Below are 20,524 nucleotides of genomic sequence, written 5' to 3'. Positions count from 1 at the left end.
AATCTTTACTCTTAAAAATAAAAGTGCTTAAAAGGTTTTTCCAATGCCATAGAGCAACCATTTTTGGTTCCACAAAGAACCATCCAGTCAAAGGTTCTTTAAAGAACCATCTCTCTCTTACCTTTTTATAATCTGAAGAACCTTTCGCCACAAAAAACCTTTTGTGAAACAAAGGTTTTTCAGATGTTAAAGGTTCTTTATGGAACCATTTAGACAAAAAATGTAATTATATGGCATCGGGAAGCACCTTTATTTTTAAGTGTTGTTGGTCAATTAAAAAAAGTAGTATTAGCTTCTCTTTTATCCTCTTGATGCTTGAAATTCAATTGTATATCATACATATGCAATTAAAACACTTGTTTCTTATGATCCAAAAAAAACTTTTGATCTAAAGGCTGCTTTTATTTTATCAATTATTATGCGTCCGATTATGGTTTTGTGGACAAGACTAACATTTATTGTAGTATTATGTTGGTAGTGGGTCAATCACAACAACTGCATGTCATTCATATGCGTCATTACATATTTCCTATACTTCTATTGGTCTATTTTGATGCCTTAAACTATAACTAGTTTAGTTTGTGTGTGTGTGATTCTGCATTTGTAATCTGGACATGAATTCAATCATAATGATATCTTTGCAGATCATTTTTTTTGTTCGTTTGTTTTTGTTCTGTTTGAAGCTTTACAGACATCATGCACTCTCACTATATATGGATAGAGCAGTGACTCAAAAATGTCTACTTTTGTGTTTAACAGAAAATAAATAAATAAAGTGTACAACAAAGTATAATTTTTTTGAGTGAACTATAATTTAAAAGTCAACTATGTAATTTGCCATCTTTCATCACAGCACATGAATAAAATAAATTCAAACGGGCATCTTTCAGATGTATTTATATAGGTATTTATTATGCCTATATTCCACATTGCATTGTTATATTACATCTTTAAGTGGTCGAACTGTCTATTTTTCAAATGCTTAAAACAATTAAAATGTACAGTATAATTATTGCAAATGAACCAGAGGTTTCACACTCTAGGAAAGTGCATGTCACCATCCAGTCTTTAGAGGATGAACAAGGAAGATTCTTTCAGGAAGTTGGATCTTTAGTTGCTTTATTGTCTGTTTCAGCATCTGCAGGACTGGATCCTGTAGGAGAGCTTAAGTTATCTGGCTTCTTCTCAATGTCTTTAGTGTGCGGTTCCCCCTGAGGGAGATCTTCACTGGAGGGTTTCACAATCTCCTCAGCAGGGGAAGTGTCTTGTGGAGGCATCTTTGACAAGGGACTTGTATCATCAGGACACAAAGAAGCAACGCTTTCTTCCTTCACGCCAGGAAAAGTCCGGTCCGGATACAAGAGTTTCAGCTGTTCCTCAAAGTAACTCTCCAGATTAGCACCCACATTGGCCATCTCAGTGTCTTCCTACAAATAACATGCATACACATTACATGTGTGATATGCCTCAGTCAAGCTGTACCAAACACACAGCATGTTTGGGTGAACTAATCCTTTAAACTATGTTAAAACATGTATCAGAACCTTCGAACAGGCTTTGGTTAACAACACATTATCTAGCAGTCAATTAACCAATAAAACTTACTGAACTGAATGTCTTGGTAATGTTAATCAGTCTTGTGGATGGTGATTCTCTATTTTAAAACAAAACAATTGTACACAAATACCAAATTTGACATTACAAGTTTTTAGAAAAAGTTTTGTGAATTTAAAAAACTGGCTGAAAAAGGTCGGCAACAAGCCCTAAATAAATGAATAATTAAAAAATTCAACATAAGACATGTAAAGCTATGTATAATCTAATAAAACTATATTTATGCTTTTTTTCTTAAAACCAATTTAAGAGACGGAAAGTTCCCCTAATTGAAGAATCATCCCTTATATCTTGAAAATAATATTGTAAATCAATTTGAGGCCGCATACCTTGTGGAAAGTTGCACAGTTTTTGAAAATCAGCCTGACATCCTCAACAAAGTCCTCAGTGCTCTTGTAATTGCTGTCCTCCAGTTTGCTTCTGATCACTGACAGGTCCATTGGTGTCTTTATTATCTCACTATACTCTGGCATCGACTGCAAATTTGAAGTGTGAACAAAGGACGGAACAGAAAACAGTCTGTGTCAATAAATGAAAAAACTAAAGCTTCGATCCAAACCCTAGTGAATATACAGTGGGTACGGAAAGTATTCAGACCCCCTTAAATTTTTCACTCTTTGTTATATTGCACCCATTTGCTAAAATCATTTAAGTTCATTTTTTTTCCTCATTCATGTGCACACAGCACCCCATATTGACAGAAAAACACAGAATTGTTGACATTTTTGCAGATTAATTAAAAAAGAAAAACTGAAATATCACATGGTCCTAAGTATTCAGACCCTTTGCTCAGTATTTAGTAGAAGCACCCTTTTGATCTAATACAGCCATGAGTCTTTTTGGGAAAGTTGCAACAAGTTTTTCACACCTGGATTTGGGGATCCTCTGCCATTCCTCCTTGCAGATCCTCTCCAGTTCTGTCAGGCTGGATGGTAAACGTTGGTGGACAGCCATTTTTAGGTCTCTCCAGAGATGCTCAATTGGGTTTAAGTCAGGGCTCTGGCTGGGCCATTCAAGAACAGTCACGGAGTTGTTGTGAAGCCACTCCTTCATTATTTTAGCTGTGTGCTTAGGGTCATTGTCTTGTTGGAAGGTAAACCTTCAGCCCAGTCTGAGGTCCTGAGCACTCTGGAGAAGGTTTTCGTCCAGAATATCCCTGTACTTGGCCGCATTCATCTTTCCCTCGATTGCAACCAGTCGTCCTGTCCCTGCAGCTGAAAAACACCCCCACAGCATGATGCTGCCACCACCTTGCTTCACTGTTGGGACTGTATTGGACAGGTGATGAGCAGTGCCTGGTTTTCTCCACACATACCGCTTAGAATTAAGGCCAAAAAGTTCTATCTTGGTCTCATCAGACCAGAGAATCTTCAGGTGTTTTTTAGCAAACTCCATGCGGGCTTTCATGTGTCTTGCACTGAGGTGAGGCTTCCGTCGGGCCACTCTGCCATAAAGCCCCGACTGGTGGAGGGCTGCAGTGATGGTTAACTTTCTACAACTTTCTCCCATCTCCCGACTGCATCTCTGGAGCTCAGCCACAGGGATCTTTGGGTTCTTCTTTACCTCTCTCACCAAGGCTCTTCTCCCCCGATAGCTCAGTTTGGTTGGACGGCCAGCTCTAGGAAGGGTTCTGGTCGTCCCAAACGTCTCCCATTTAAGGATTATGGAGGCCACTGTGCTCTTAGGAACCTTAAGTGCAGCAGATTTTTTTTGTAACCTTGGCCAGATCTGTGCCTTGCCACAATTCTGTCTCTGAGCTCTTCAGGCAGTTCCCTTGACCTCATGATTCTCATTTGCTCTGACATGCACTGTGAGCTGTAAGGTCTTATATAGACAGGTGTGTGGCTTTCCTAATCAAGTCCAGTCAGTATAATCAAACACAGCTGGACTCAAATGAAAGTGTAGAACCATCTCAAGGATGATCCGAAGAAATGGACAGCACCTGAGTTAAATATATGAGTGTCACAGCAAAGGGTCTGAATACTTAGGACCATGTGATATTTCAGTTTTTCTTTTTTAATAAATCTGCAAAAATGTCAACAATTCTGTGTTTTTCTGTCAATATGGGGTGCTGTGTGTACATTAATGAGGAAACTTAAATGATTTTAGCAAATGGCTGCAATATAACAAAGAGTGAAAAATTTAAGGGGGTCTGAATACTTTCCGTACCCACTGTATATGGGTCACCCCAAAATCTGAAGAAAACCTAAGAAATGATATTCTGTTTACTGACATTAATTAACACATTTTTTGTAAGGTGGCATTTTTTGTCATTTATGACAATTAAGCACATTTTTCTTTCCAAATTCTCATTTCTGTAATGCAAAAAAAAGAAAATCTAATACCCTTCCAAACACAATGATTTGCATATTTATTAATTCAGCTTTTATTTAAATCTGCATTAATTGAAGAGAGTAAAAATACTACTCAATGTATAAATATTTTAACATGTAATGAAAATTGATTTTGTTTCCCATTACTTTATTAGTTAATTTAAGATTTCTTATTATACTTAATTATGAAAATAATGTCACAATGCAAAAATACTACATTACCATGTTATCATATGCTTCACAAAATAGGCTTAATTTTCTTTATGCAAAATACAGTTTTTTTTTTTATTGAAATTTGACCCATACATGTGTACATGTATCATTTCCTCAATGAAAATAAATGTAGTTCATGATCTAGAACGCCATGTCACCTTTATTTATATAGCGCTTTTAACAATTCAGATTGTGTCAAAGCACTTAACAGTATCAAATTAGAGGATAGAGTGTCAGTAATGTATAATAATAAGATTAAACACTCAATTTTCAGTTAAAGGCATTTCATTATTGAATTGATAGATGTCAGTGTCTAGCTCAGTTTAGTTTAAATAATTTCTAGCGATTATCGTCAATTTGATTTCACAGATACTAAGTGTCCCCAACTGAACAAGCCAGAGGCGACAGCGGCAAGGAATCAAAACTCCCTCTGTGACAGAAGGCCATGTGAGATGGAAGATCTTACCGATGGTGTTACAGGCTCCTGAAAATCTGTGCTGAGCTCATTGCAGTAAAGACGAAGCAGCAGTCGCTCACATTTCTGCATGAACACAAAAAAAAAGATATTCGGAACGTAAAACAATTTTTAAAAATGTATTAGTTCTAAAGTGACATCTATGATAAAGTAGAACTAATTGAAATCGGTTCATACTCTTTTATCCACGGGAGTGAAAGCCTCAGAATCTGGATCCTGCTTCACATTGTGCGATTCTCCGCTACCACTGACGTTATACTCCATTTCAGGTGAGGTAAGGTCACGGCAGAACGTACAATACCACTCACCACTACAGATACACACAAACACAACACGCATGCATAACTACAGTAGAATTAATAGAAGAAAACTACAATCACATCTGTTGCATATTAGCAAAAGGGTGACCGTTCTCCAAATTTTTGTTAAATTTAACACAAAATAAAATGTTTTTAAATGAAAAACGATATTGTAGGGATGTAACGAAAGTATCAATATCGTGATATCGCGATAGCAAAACGGTCTTGATATTATCGTAGTCACGTGACGATATGAAACAATAGCTCTTCCGGACGAAATGTGTAGTTTTTAAAATACAGTATATTTAAACTACGCCATTATGCTTTGGAACAGTATCTGTCAAACGAAATAAAACCAAAACCACAATATGGCTTAAACCCTTCATCAAGTCTGTTTTCGCTACGCATTTCAAAGTGAAGCGCACGCTTTTTTGAGACGATCAGCTTGAGATCCGGTGTTTCCACGCCTCAGACCGGCTCTGTTCGAGTGAATGAAAGCAGTGAACTCGTTTATTGCACCTGCTGTGAGTTTAGCAACTCAACAGCTATCAGATTTCGTATCGATTTCTGTATCGAGTCGTGTTTTTGTAACCATGTTTTCACTGAAGCTGGAGTTTTCCTCAAACGAAAAGCTCTACTGCCCTTTTCGTCAAAATAAAAGCTTAAAAGTGCAGTATGAATTGCTGACAGCTAGCGGTTTAAATGCAATTCAAATTCAAAGTATCTCTTTCAAGTGTAGAAATTAGGAAAGAAGTATTATAATTTCCCTAGAGCAAAAATAATATACCTATGAAATATTCATATTAAATTATTACTGGTACTGTAACTATTGTTGTTATTAATATATTCTAATTGGTTTGGCTTCCTAAAACACCAGTGTGAATGTAATTTAGACTGAGATTGTATATCACAAATAAAAAGAGGGTTGAGTCCCCTTTAAATTTCAGGTACAAGTAAATTGACTGACTTAAGCTTTCTTAGTTAAGAACATGGGTTGGAGCTCTTAATTTTGAACTCTCAAAGTGCATTAGATAGAATAATTTAACTTTAAAATTTACAAATATTTCTTCATTTGTCTTTTTATTTTAAATATCACAATAAATATTGTATCGTGGTCTTCATATCTCGATATTATCGTATCTTGAAATTTTGACGTTACATCCCTTCGATATTGTGATGCCTTACTTAATAAATTACTGATAAATGCAACAAATGTTGAAAAGTTTTGCTGCTTTATATTATTGATAATTTTTTAGGATTTGGTATTGAATCCTAAAAGAACCAACAACAGCATTTATTTAAAATAGAAATCTTTTGTAACATTTTAAATGACTTTACCATTCACATGTTTCTGGTAAGTAGGTGACAGTAGTGTATCACGGTTTTTACAAAAATATTAAGCAGCAAAAACTGTTTTCAACATTCAAAATTAGAAATATTTCTTGAGTACCAAATCAGCACGTGACATTGAAGACAGGAGTATTGATTATTTTGATTAATCTGATACCTTGGAGAGGCAGTCAATGTGGGAATATGGCAGCTAAGATGAAAGACTTTGGGACATTTGTCACAGCAGAGCAGTTCTCCTCCATTCTGGCACACCGCGCACCAGTCTTCATTGGGGTCTTCATCTGCTTCTGGGGTCTTCTCTGATTGCTGCTCACCTTGTGGTGTTTGAGACTGAACACCTGTGCTGTCTGGAAGACTGGCTTTAGCACTGGTGTTTACCTACAGTAACACACAAAATTAATTAAAAAAAAAAATTGTAAAAAAATGTGATGTGTGTACCTGACAAAATACATGAATTTGCTAAATTTACTCTTAAAAACAGGGGACAAAAACAGTGAATTTTCTGGTCTTCTTTGTTGTTAAGATGTCAAATCAGAATAAATCTAATGTCCAAATCTGTTCCATCTCTGATCTGGTGCAGAATGAGTAAAATCTTACAAAATGAACTTCATCATCATCCTCTGGTTCATCTTTGATCACAATGACCGGCCCTGGAGATGACCTGCGTCTTCTCTTGGTGGAGGGGTTTGATGGGCCACTCTGGGGGGCTTCTACACGCTTCCAGGAGCCAGAACTTGGGAAAAAATAAAAAAAGCAAACAACAAAATGATTAGATGTGCATTTTGTGAAGAAAACAGCAAGGCAGTAAAAGAATGGAACATTTTCACACTGTGATGACGTTTCCATTATTACTAATCCGATTTATATATATATATATATATATATATATATATATATATATATAAAAATAAATAAATAAATAAATAAGAACATGGGTTGGAGCTCTTAATTTTGAACTCTCAAAGTGCATTAGATAGAATAATTTAACTATAAAATTTACAAATTTTTCTTATTTTTCCAATTCTTCATTTGTCTTTTTATTTTAAATATCACATACATATATATATATATATAAAAAAAAGTATTGGAACAGTAAAGACAAAATTGTTCTGTTGACAAATCATAAAAGCTGTGAAAATGAACCATAAAAGATGTGTCTGTAAAATCACCAACAACTTCCAGAAAGCTGGGGTGATGCTCTGACAATTTACTGTCCTCAGGAGACTTTGACACAGAATTACAGATGCTACACAGCAAGAAGCAAACCTCTGACCAGCACCAAAAATAGAAAGGCAAGATTAGAGTTTGCAAAAAAGCACCAAGGTGAGCCAGAAGAGTTTTGGAACTGTGTTTATGGACCGATGAGACAAAGATGAACCTTTATCTAAGTGATGGGAAAGCAAAAATGTGGATAAAAAAGGGAACTGCAAATGATCCCAAGCATACAGCCTCATCTGTAAAGCATGGTGGAGGTGGTGTCATGGCATGGGCATGCATGGCTGTCTCTGGAACAGAATTTATAAAGGCAAATAAATGTAAAGTTTTAGATTGCCCAAGTCAATCTCCAGATTTAAATCCGATTGAACATGAATTTCACCAGCTGAATGGGAGAGTAAAGGCAGAAACTCCCCAAAACAAGCAACAATTGGGATTGGCTGCATTAAAGGCTGGGAGAAAAAATTTGGAGAACGGTCACACTTTTGCTAATATGCAACAGATGTGATTGTAGTTTTCTTCTATTAATTCTACTGTAGTTATGCATGTGTGTTGTGTTTGTGTGTATCTGTAGTGGTGAGTGGTATTGTACGTTCTGCCGTGACCTTACCTCACCTGAAATGGAGTATAACGTCAGTGGTAGCGGAGAATCGCACAATTTCAAAGGATGAGACCAATAGTCTGGTGATGTCTATGGGTCACAGACTCACTGCTGTAATTGTGCGTAAGGACTCTGCATGTTTAATATATATATGTATATATGTTTATTTTAAAAAAATGTATACCGTGTTATATTAACTTCGAGTTATATTTAAAAACAAAAATCTGGTTAGAATAGCAGCAAACGCCTTTCTTCTAACATCTATAATCAATCTTTCGATTTAATTTTCCTTGTTTGGAGAGTCGGTGAGCGAAATTTGTTTTAGATATTTTCAGTTTGATAGGTAAAGTCTAGCTGGCTAGTTCAATTTGAATATTGCTTTATAAGTTCTAAGAGTAATCTTTACTTCACTCTCATTAGAATAAATAAAGCTACATATGCTTGCACTATGATACAATTTCATCACCTCTCATTTACATCCTTGACTTGGTCTACAGATGGTTAAGATGATTCAATATACAGGTAAATGCAAGAAAGAAAATCAATCCTAAATCAGTTTGCAATGACAATGACATCCCAATTGTTACATTTCGAATGCTGGCCATTCTGTTGCATCAGTGCAAGTTGATAAGACATTTTCACATTTGAATCTTAAATCTATACAAAGCAAAGTTTGTTGTATGTTAGGCATTTCTGGATGAATTAACTACAGAAATCAAAACACATAATGACTTAAAAGCTCTCAAAACCTTGAATTAACAGAAGAATATTTACCTGGTCTTTGGTTCTGATGATGTGACAGACATTTGTCTTCCTTGTACTAAAAGTTCAATAAAAGCAAGGCAATATTCAGTACTGTATAAAACAAAGCATTTGATAACAGAATATGAACTAGGCAGCAAGCATTTATGTCTCCAATCAACAAGACTAGGCAAGGTGGTTACCAATACCAGACATTATTTTTTGCTGAAGAAGCATACCAGTTTGCTCTGTAGGTGTGGACAGGTGACTGGGTTGATAATTGGGCCTCTGAGCAGACAGCTGCATGCTGGGTTCAAATCTCCTGTTCAGGTACGACGTTACCTGCATGTTCTGCTTAAAAAGTGCAAACAGAATTTTGCATATGTATATTACAAATGAGACTGTAGTAATAGCTGCTGAAAAAAATCATTATATAATATATTTGCACAAAACATTATTTCACAATACTAATGCTTTTACTGAATTTTAGATCAAATAAATGCAGATAAAAACATTTTAAAAAATTATTCCAAACTTTTGACCAGCAGTGTAGATGTATGTGGAGAGGAAACATTTTTTAATAGTCAGCATATGGGTGGTTGATAAAAAAATAAAATAAAATAAAAAATAAATAAAGAAAACATCTCCATATGTTTTTCTTTCTGGCCTATAAGCTGTAACCATGTTGTGTGATTGAATAATTCCAAATCTTCCATGTATCCTCTCGATTCTTAAGAGATCATAAACTATATTAATCAAATTGTGACACAGTTTTTATGTATCTGCTCTCGTCATGTAAACTACCCATAATCCACTACCAAATGAGATCCACTACAAAACTGCACACTTATACTTAAGGCTCAATGCGTTTAGTCAAAATTCACTCAAAAATGGAAAGTTTTTATAACAGATACATTTTTGTGTTAACCTGTCAAGCAGGCATAGTTTTCACCCAATGCTTATAACATGATGTCCAGCACACTCACCTGATTGAGCACCTGTGAAGTGGGAAGTGAAGCTCCACTGGAGAAAGCAGCATTGTGCGGATAGCGGGTTCTTGGCAGCACCTCCATTGGTTTAGGAAGGTAGGTGGGATTGTTGATAAGACCCCTCAAAGTCTTTAAGAAAGAAAAAACAGCAAGTTTAGAATTTCACAATTGTCCTTCCATTCATTATTTAGCATTATATTAACATGTACACTACCAGTCAAAAGGTATAATTAGAATAATTCGATATGGAATAATTGTCCAAGCCTCATTGAGGCTGCATTAATTTGATAAAAACAATTACAGTAAAAACTGTAATATTGTGAAATGTCACTATAATTTAAAATAACTTTTCTATTTTAAAATGTAATTTATTCCTGTGGTAGCAAAGCCAAATTTTATGCAGCCTTTACTCCAGTCTTCAGTGTCACATGATCCTTCAGAAATTATTCTAACTTTCTGTAATATTAAAACACACTTCACCTGTGGAGGTAGGTTAGTGGGCTGAAGCATAGGTGGCGGGCTCCGTGCACCATATCGACGCCCATGTTGAGGCATGCTGGGTAATGCCTGAGAGGGTGATCCACCCTGCATGGGTCTATGTGGAGGTGGCCCTGGTAAGCGCATGCCGTGGTACCATGACCACTGGTTGGGCGGTTGGTGGCGGTTGGTGTGCTGGGAGAGTTTCTCCACCTGCATCTGCAGCTGGGCCAATGTGCTTTGCCGCTGCTGCTGCTGCTGGGACTGGGAGCTCGGGAAACCTGCCTGAAGACCGTCGTGTCTGGGGCCTGGGTTCATTTGCTGGAAAGGAAATGGCTGTGGACCGCTGGGATGGCGCACTGGAGTTTTCTCTACAACTAAAGAACCTGAGAGAAGATTCAAGAATATTTCCAGTTGATAATTTGTACATTTGCGAGAATTTCTCACTTTACACACGCAAGCCACTGAAAGTGCACTCCACTGATAATGGACATATTTGACACCTACACACTACTTAGTGGACCTTTGATTTCGAGTGTTGGAATCAGTTGTGTATGTGCTGATGTCCATGTGGCAGCACAAGCCAGAGCCAACAACAAAGTGCAGATGTAATGTTGCAATAGTGTATAACTCACACCAAGCTGAAATCATGAACCGCTTCTTTGCACACTTTCTTAAAATAATTTATTCTTAGTTTAAATAACCATTTTGTTTTTCATGCTACTAAAATAGCCAATGTGAAGCCCTTAATTTCTAATCCGTAAACAGCAATATACTAATTCATAAACTCTTCTTTTTGTCCGTAGCCAGAATTTTTATTCTTGGCCACAATTAGTAATTCTCTCCCTCGTTTTAATTAAATCAAAAAGAGGGAATAAATTAGTATAAATGTGGCCATGGTTTACTAAAATGAGTGAACAAATTAGTAAATATAACGAGTGAATGAATTTGTAAATAATAATAATATAATAATAGTAATACTTTTAATTTTAGGTGACTTTCAAGACACTCAAGGACACCGCACATTATAAAAGAAAAGCAATAAAATATAAAACAATACAAAATACAAAGCTATACAAAACACTCAAACATAAAAATCAAGCAATCAAATCATTAAAAGCTATTCTGAACAGACAGGTTTTAATCTGAGTTTTAAATCCAGCTGACAAATGTGCAGTGACAAAGAATTCCATAATTTTGCAGACACACAACTAAAAGCCCTACTGCCAAAGGAACTAAACTTAAAGTTTGGAACTATCAATAACTCTGCAGAGGATGATCTCAAAGAACGTGAAGGAATGTACAACTGAAGAAGATTGAAAGATAAACAGGATCCTGATTATAAAGTGAAGCGGACCCAATACTGAACCCTGTGGAACACCTTGAATAACTGTAACAGGCTCTGACTGAGCATTCTTGATCTGAACAAACTGCTTCCTATTACTTAAATAAGATGAAAACCAAAGAAGGACATCATAAGCTACTCCAATACAAGCCAAACGTTCCAGTAAAACTAAATGACTAATAGTATCAAAGGCAGCACTAATATCTAGAAGAATAAGAATAGACAGAAGACCTGAATAAGCAGCAAGGAGAAGACAATTTGTAACTTTAACAAGAGCCGTTTCCATAATATATTTAGATCTGAAACCTCTCTGAAATTGCTCAAATAGATCATTACTTTGCAATCGCTAACAGCATTGACTGATTGAAGTAATTGGTTAAATGTAAGTATTTGTGAATAGTAAATGCTACGTTTTGCCTCTTTTTTATTTAGCCAATGTTGGTGTTTTAAAGCATGGTAAGTATTTTTAAAATATTGTTTACCTGAAAGTATTTTCACAACACAAAGAAACTTTAAAGAACAATACAAGCCTTGTGACAAAAATAAAGACTATAATGTTCCTTTTTTATTATTCTAGAAAACAGCAAAAACTGACAGTTCAAATTCCGATTTTCATTATTTAAAAGTCTGCCAAAAAAATAAGAAAAGAAAATAAATAAACCGTTGTAAAAATTCAAGAAAAAAAAAAGAGCAATTTTCAAAATCTATAATTTATCCCACATCTGACAATTAATAAATGTTGGCATTTTTGAGGTCTTCGTTTTTTTCCCAGTTTTAAACATCACTCGTTGAAAACCAGTTTTTGTAAAAATCTTACCAAGATCCACATTTGAGGCCCAAAAAGCAGATCGACTTTGGAACCGAACCAAACTCAGGGGAACAAATGAGATGTTGCACTTTGCTCGCATGAGGTACTGGATTTGACAAGTTATCTGAGATGACAAAAGAAAGGTTAGAGACCATCAGCCAAAGAGCAGGCTGAACAGAATACAACAATTCAATCACAAATTGTGATTATTTGAGTTAACCGAGATCATTGTACACATCTTGCAAAATTTAGATTTAAAAAAATATTATAATAATAATCACCACATGGAAGAGATGCAAAATTTGTATTTTTCGTTGATAGTGGAAACATGATTGGACACTTACCAACCGCTTACAGTACAGGAGGGCTGTTCCACTGTTACTGGCTGTGGCCCATTTTGTGAAGTTGATCACATGATCAAGATGTGTGGAGAGTGATGTCACATCCTGTTGTTGCTTTTTCAGGAGGGTTTCATGGTCCTTTGTGAGTGCCTAAATAAACACGCTTATGTAACCTCATACAATTCACACGATCAAATTTGACTGCGGTGCTTCTCAACTGGTTTAGCCTATCAACAAGTCAAGCCTATGTAGACTAGTTGGTATTTTCTTTTATTTTTTGGGGGGGGGGTTATTGTTTGTGAGGATGCCAATATTTGACTTTGTCAATTATGCTCTATTATTTAGGTTTTACAACTAGCTTTTTGTTTTCTTTGCCGTATGTAACCCATAACAAACCTAAGATAACCAGTTGGGAAACACTTCTCTTTAAGATGAAATACTGGACACTACCTCAAGTTGATTGACCAATAACTTCCCCTTTCTGTTGATCTCCATTATGAGATTGCAAATAGATTTTTTTATCTCATTAGCCACAGTCTTGCGATTTTCATCCACCTGCTGAATACTGACAAGAACAGGAAAAATATGCCGTAAAAAAAAAAAATGTGTTTTTACATACTACACATCTTAACGGGGTTCCCACGTTTTTTACACTTTTCCCACTGCATTTGTCATTTCTGGGTAAGTCATCTAATTAATTATTAGCTTATCATTAACTCACAAACCCCCTGCAGTTCCTTCATGAACTGAAAATACTGTACTACAGAAATGTCCGTGACATTTTAAGATTTTATTGATTTCCATGAAATTTCTAGGTATTCCATTGGGGAAATAACAGAGTTACTGAATATCTAGGTATGCCATGTGAGTTGGAACTTCTGGCTTTAAATGGTTATAGGTTGCTTTAATATATATTAAAAAAAAAAGATAAATAAATATAGCATACCCATTGTTTATGGTATTATATATGTCCTCTATAACTTTCTTCTTTTCTTGAAGTTGGCAGGTCATATTTTCCAGATGTTCCTTGTGGTTTTTATATGCATCTTCAAGAAATTGGTAACTGTAATGGAAAATTCTCTGTTAGCTATATGTGGAGTCATTAATACTGATGATGCCATTGATATTCACATTCGCGTTACAGCAACACACATCTATAGGGCAATGAACATCTATATACTCTATGACACTGAACAGGAAAAAACAAGAAAACGCACACCGTTTCAGAAGAATTAAGGAATGCTTACCACACTAGACTCATATTAACATTTAGTTCACCCAAAAACTAAAATTCCATCACCATTTACTCACCCTTATATCACCATCGAATTTGTATGTCTTCCTTTTTTGTGGAACACAGATGAAGATCTTTTTAAGAATGTTGGTAAACCAACAGTTTTGGTGACCACTGACTTCATTATAAGGACGGACACACACACAAAACTCATTTCCCAAAGAAGAAAGTCTGTCATACAGATTTAAAAAATAATAATAATAATAATTTGAGTAATGACAGAATTTTCATTTTTGGGTGAACTATCCCTTTGAACATTATACATGTTAATATGAATTCCTCATTTATTCCTTTTATGCCATCATTATTGTGGGCCGTACTTATGGTCCTTGTGTTTGAGTAGCTGACAGTCTCTGCAGGTGAGGCGATCGCAGGTTTCACAGAATAGCTTCAATGGCTCCTGTCTGTGGATGTCGCAGAAGACGGGCTTCTGTGTGGAAGCACCCATCGCCTCTGTAAACAGAAAGACAAGCTTATGTTCATCTGGGTAACGTCAGAAATGCACTCCTCAAGTTTGTAAAGTTAATTCACAGAAGTTGCAGTAAAAGAATATAATCAATAGTGTAACCAAGTAGTATTTGGAGACTAAAGTCACACCTAAAAATGTCTTAATGTCTCTGCACTATATACAGACCCCCTGCCCTACTTCTCACAAGCTGATATAATTTACAAAAGTTTAAGGTCAAACCTGAGGACATTTCGGTTATTTGCTGAACTGTATGATCTCTGGTGAACTTCACACGCTGATGAGCATCAATGCAGGTGACACACAGGAACTCTGTGCATTCCACACAGAAACCGCTAGCCTCTGTGTTATCATCACAACTCATGCAGAGCTAAGAGCAAAAGATGCATTTCATCAGAGACATTATTTCATTCTTATATTTACTAGTCTGATACATACAGTTCCTTTAAGGAGCATCATCTCGGAGGTGTAGTATCAACACTGACTGACAGAAGTAAATGCACACCTGACAGCTCTTCTCCATTGTGCTGCTCGGCACTTCCACAGAATCCTTGACAAAGAAGTTATCCAAGACCTCAACGTCCATACACTCCTGCTGACAGACTGGACAGCGGATCATGCTCACTAATGTAACACAACAGAGAAGAGCAGGAAACATATTCAATACCAAGTCACCAGAATGCATGAAACAAAAGAGGACATATTATTACAAACAAAATTATTTAACACACATACTTATTTTACATTTCCTTGCATTTGTACACAACATACCTGTACACACAATTACCATCTATTGTCTATTTGTGTATTTTTTCTTTACATATTTTTGTGTATTGTTATTCTCTATTTACTTATTCTATTTTATTATCGGTGTCTTGTATTGTCCCTGCCATTCTGCTTGTGCTGTGGAAGCTTCTGTAACCAAAACAAATTTCTCGTATGTGTAAACGTACCTGGCAATAAAGCTCTTTCTGATTCTGAGACATAATGGTGTACTATATATATATAATATAATATAATGCATTTATATGCAAGTTTAGCATGTGCAAAAAATTAATAAATAGAAACACTTGCCAAAGCACAAAATATAAAATTATTCAAAGATGCCATCTTACCCCACTATTGGGATGCAATATGTGTCATTCATATAAAATTCTTAATCAATGATTCTATTTGAAGTTATGGCAATTTAGTTGAATAACTGATGACAAACAAAGCAGAACCCGAGTAAATCATCATCTGAATTATCTGAAAAGTACATTTAAGACTGACATATAGTTTATGTGACCCTGGAAAACGGGGTATATTTGTAGCAATAGCCATAGTATGGGTCAAAATTATGGATTTTTCTTTTATGCCAAAAATCATTAGGATCTTATGTAAAGATCATGTTTCATTAAGATATTTTGTAAATTATGCATTGCTAAGAACTTCATTTGGACAACTTTAAAGGTGATTTTCTCAATATTTTGATTTTTTTGCACCCTCAGATATTCAAATAGTTGTATCTCCGCCAAATATTGTCCGATCCTAACAAACCATACATCAATGGAAAGCTTATTTATTCAGCTTTCAAAAACAAACAAAAAAAAACATTATTAATTGCCCCTATTTTAATTGAAGATCAGCATGAATGTATAAAAGGCCTTTTACGTTGTTCTAGCAGCTTTGGGACTTTGTACTGTACAGCTCTTCGTCTTTTATTGCGTATCTCCTCTTGTGAACGAGTAAAAGTGAAAGCCAACTCTTACACTGTTGCGCGTTGCTGGCGGTGCCGGCAGGTGTGTTGTGAGCAGGTAAGCATCTCTTACAGAAGGAGTGCAGGCAGGGCAGTAGTTTGGGCTCTCTGCTGCTGAAGCTGAGCTTACACACGGGACACACGTCCATCAGAGCCATCATCATCATCCTCACACTGCCCTGAGCTTCATCAGCGCGCTTACTTTCCGCCTCATTCTCCACGATGATCACCACATCGTCAGACTCCATCTTCTCACTTCCATCCATCATTTTATTGCAAGAAGAGCTTCATCTCAGGTTCACAGCAGTAACTGCTGCTGGTCTTAGTAAACATCTGAATTAATCTTCACAGTCTAATGATGGGCGAAACGTAGAGAATCCCGACTTATTCGCTCATCGATCGTCAATAAAGTTTCAAAATGAAACGCACTGCTGTGTTGTTCCCAGAAACATATGATGATGATGAGGCCACAAATATGACGTCGCACGGCCTCCATTGTGACGTGTTGCCACGGCAGCCGAGGGAGGACAAATGTCTCACGAGAAAAAAATGAAAGAAAGAAAAACGCCAAAACTGCTTTTTATTAAAAAAACAGATTTACTATAAAATAAATTATTGAAATAAATAAGCAACGAGTTTGTGAGTTCTATAAAATTTAGCTATATGTGATTTATTCTTGTTTTGTAAACATTTGGATTTTTTGTGAATACTTTTTTAATCATATCATTTTTGTGGCATAATATATCGGTATTGCGAGAGAATATATCGTTTTAACGACACACTTTCTCGTTATTGCGAAAAAACATTTCGTTTTGACGAAATACTGCTCACTATTAAAACACAAAACTACTTGACTGAAGATTTTCCACTTATGTGTGGACAGCTATTCACCCACTTAGGTATGGACTATTTACAGTTATATTAATAATAAAAAGAAAGAAAGAAAGAAATGGTACATTTCAATGCAGATTCCTTCAGTGTAGGAATCAACAGGGTTCATTTATTTATTTATTGAGAAATAAATAGGCAGTGCTGCATGGTACTGATTAGATGTCATTTGAATGATCAGATTCCAACAATTTGTTAACAATTTATAATACTCATAATCAGATTACAGTTACTTTTAATGGATTACATGATTACATATTATTCACACTATAACAGTATTTTTTTTAGCTTTGACTAAATTTTCAGTATATAATGTAAATGAAATGTAATTAATTTGAAAACTGAAAAAAGCACCTCTCAAGCAGTTAGGCAATGTACAGGTATATCTAAAAAAAAAAATAATATCCTGAAAAAGTTTTTTTTTTCTTGAAACTTTCATATATTTTAGATTCATTGCATGTAAAGTAAAACATTTCAAAAGTTTTTTTTGTTTTAATTTTGATGATTAGAGCTTACAGCTGATGAAAGTCAAAAATAGTGTCTCAGAATATTAGAATATTTACATTTGAGTTTCAATTAATGACCATCCCTACAGTATAAATTCCGGGTATCTTTTGTTCTTTGAAACCACAATAATGGGGAACACTGCTGACTTGGCAATGATCCAGAAGACGAACATTAAGGGTAAGTCACAGAAGGTCATTATGGAAAGGTGTGGCTGTTCACAGAGTGCTGTATCAAAGCATATTAAATGCAAAGTTGACTGGAAGGAAGAATTTGGGTAGGAAAACGTGCACAAGCAACAGGGATGACCGCAAGCTTGAGAATACTGTCAAGCAAAGCTGATTCAAACACTTGGGAGAGCTTCACAAGGAGTGGACTGAAGCTGGAGTCAGTGCATCAAGAGTCACATCGCTCAGACGTCTTCAGAAAAAGGGCTACCAAGCCACTTTTTAACCAGAGACAACGTCAGAAGCGTCTTACCTGGGCTGTGGAGAAAAAGAACTGGACTGTTGCTCAGTGGTCCAAAGTCTTCTTTTCAGATGAAAGTAAATTTTGCATTTCATTTGGAAATCAAGGTCCCAGAGTCTGGAGGAAGAGTGGAGAGGCACAGAATCCATGTTGCTTGAAGTCCAGTGTGAAGTTTCCACAGTCAGTGATGATTTGGGCTGCCATGTCATCTGCTGGTGTTGGTCCACTGTGTTTTCTGAAGTCCACAGTCAACGCAGCCGTCTACCAGGAAATTTTAGAGCACTTCATGCTTCCTTCTGCTGACAAGCTTTATGGAGATGCTGATTTAATTTTCCAGCAGGACTTGGCACCTGCGCACTCTGCCAAAGGTACCAAAGGCTGGTTTAGTGACCATGGTGTTACTGTGCTTGATTGGCCAGCAAACTCGCATGACCTGAACCCCATAGAGAATCTATGGGGTATTGTCAAGAGGAAGATGAGAGACACCAGACCCAACAATGCAGATGACCTGAAGGCCACTATCAAATCAATCTGGGCTTCCATATCACCTCAGCAGTTCCACAGGCTGATTGCCTCCATGCCACACCGCATTGACGCAGTAATTCATGCAAAAGGAGACCTAACCAAGTACTGAGTGCATAGAAATGAACATACCTTTCAGAAGCCTGACATTTCTGTTTAAAATATCCTTTTTTAATTGATCTTATGTAATATTCTAATTTTCTGAGACACTGAATTTTGGGTTTTCATTATCTGTAAGCCATAATCATCAAAATTTCAAGAAATAAAGGCTTGAAATATTTCACTCTATGTGTAATGAATCTATATAATATATGGGTTTCACTTTCTGAAATGAGTGACAAAAAATATTGACCTTTTTCACGATATTCAATTTTTTTTAGATGTACCTGTATGAAACAAATAATTAGGTGGTCATGTACAGGTGCATCTCAAAAAATTAGAATTTTTTTTTTTTTTTTTGGTAACTTATTTGAAAAAGTGAAACTTTCAGATATTCTAGATTCATTACATGTAAAAAAAAAAATTCAAAAGTTTTTTTTGTTTTGATGATTACAATTTACAGCTCATGGAAGTCAAAAATCCAGTATCTCAAAATATTTGAATATTTCCTAAGATCAATCAAAAAAGGATTTGCAAAACAGAAAAGTTCAAGTTCTTTAAAGTATGTTCATTTATGCACTCAATACTTGGTCGGGGATCCTTTAGTACAAATTACAGCATCAGTGAGGTGTGGCATGGCGCTGCTGTGGCACTATTGAGCCTTCAGCTCGTCTGTATTGTTGGACTGTTTCTCATCTTTCTCTTGAAAATATCCCATATTTCAGATTCCATATAGGGTTCAGGTCAGGCATGTTGGCTGGCCAATCAAGCACAGTAATATCATGGTCAGCAAACCCCTTGGAAGTGGTTTTGGCACTGTGGGAGGTGCTAAAGTCCTGCTGGAAAAGGAAATCAGCATCTCCATAAATAGACGGCTGCATTGACTTTGCACTTGATAAAACACAATGGACCAACACCAGCAGATGTCACGGCACCCCAAATCATCACTGACTTCGGGAACTTCACACTAGCCCTTTTCCTGAAGATGTCTGAGCGTGGTGACTCTTGATGCACTGACTCCAACTTCAGTGCAGTCCTTGTGAAGCTCTCCCAAATGTTTGAATCGGCTTTGTTTGACAGTATTCTCAAGCTTGCGGTCATCCCTGTTGCTTGTACACCTTTTACTACCCAATTTCTTCCTTCCAGTCAACTTTGCATTTAATATGCTTTGATACAGCACTCTGTGAACAGCCACACCTTTCAGTAATGACCTTCTGTGACTTACCCTCTTTGTGGAGGATGTCAGTGATAGTCTTCTGGACCATTGCCAAGTCAGCAGTCTTTTCCATTATTGTGGTTTCAAAAAACAAAAGATACCCTGAATTTGTACTGTAGGGATGGCCATTTAATGAAACTCAAATGTAAATATTGTGAGATACTGGATTTTTAACTTTCATGATCTATAAGCTCTAATCATCAAAATTAAAAACTTTTGAAATGTTTTAATTTACATGTAATGAATCTAGAATATATGAAGGTTTCACGTTTTGGAATAAGTTTAAAAAATATATACTTTTTCACGATATTCTTTTTTTTTTTTTAGATGCACCTGTATAGCTGTGAAACACTTAGTCTTCATCATATCCAGTGACCTTCAGTTGATTCTGGAAGTCTGGACAAAAATATTTAAAACCCGAAAGACTTTGGTCATGTCATTTGTGTATTAATGTTTGTTCTTGTAATGCAATGATTACTAAATATTTTGAAAGCCAGGTCCCTTTGTCATGACACAAATAGCAAATAC

General features: G+C 36.0%; 1 protein-coding gene across 1 annotated transcript; it reads right to left on the bottom strand.

Annotated features, from left to right (window-relative positions):
• Positions 1-888: 888 nt before the first annotated feature.
• Positions 889-16,814, bottom strand: LOC306858857 (transcription intermediary factor 1-alpha-like). The gene is made up of 18 exons (XM_079399625.1): positions 16,313-16,814; positions 15,067-15,185; positions 14,784-14,931; positions 14,416-14,548; positions 13,748-13,864; positions 13,252-13,366; positions 12,805-12,951; positions 12,470-12,584; positions 10,311-10,693; positions 9,828-9,959; positions 9,081-9,192; positions 8,875-8,920; positions 6,882-7,017; positions 6,442-6,662; positions 4,813-4,945; positions 4,627-4,701; positions 1,944-2,090; positions 889-1,427 (listed from the first exon to the last, which is right to left on the bottom strand). Exons 1-18 carry the CDS (start codon positions 16,566-16,568, stop codon positions 1,095-1,097), a joined length of 2,868 nt encoding a protein of 955 aa, XP_079255751.1. The 5' UTR covers positions 16,569-16,814; the 3' UTR covers positions 889-1,094.
• Positions 16,815-20,524: the final 3,710 nt, after the last annotated feature.

The sequence above is a fragment of the Barbus barbus genome (assembly GCF_936440315.1).
Source record: "Barbus barbus genome assembly, chromosome: 39".
Lineage (NCBI taxonomy): Eukaryota > Metazoa > Chordata > Actinopteri > Cypriniformes > Cyprinidae > Barbus > Barbus barbus.
Note: the sequence above shows the minus strand (reverse complement) of the source record. Positions and strands in the feature narration are given on the sequence as shown.

Excerpts from the sequence above, each read along its gene's own strand:
- LOC306858857 (XM_079399625.1), bottom strand. The coding sequence starts at position 16,568 with ATGATGGATGGAAGTGAGAAGATGGAGTCTGACGATGTGGTGATCATC. Across the intron at positions 2,091-4,626 it reads AGGAGCCTGTAACACCATCG|TCGATGCCAGAGTATAGTGA; the intron begins GTAAGATCTTCC and ends TCAAATTTGCAG. Across the intron at positions 1,428-1,943 it reads ACTGTGCAACTTTCCACAAG|GAAGACACTGAGATGGCCAA; the intron begins GTATGCGGCCTC and ends TGTTATTTGTAG.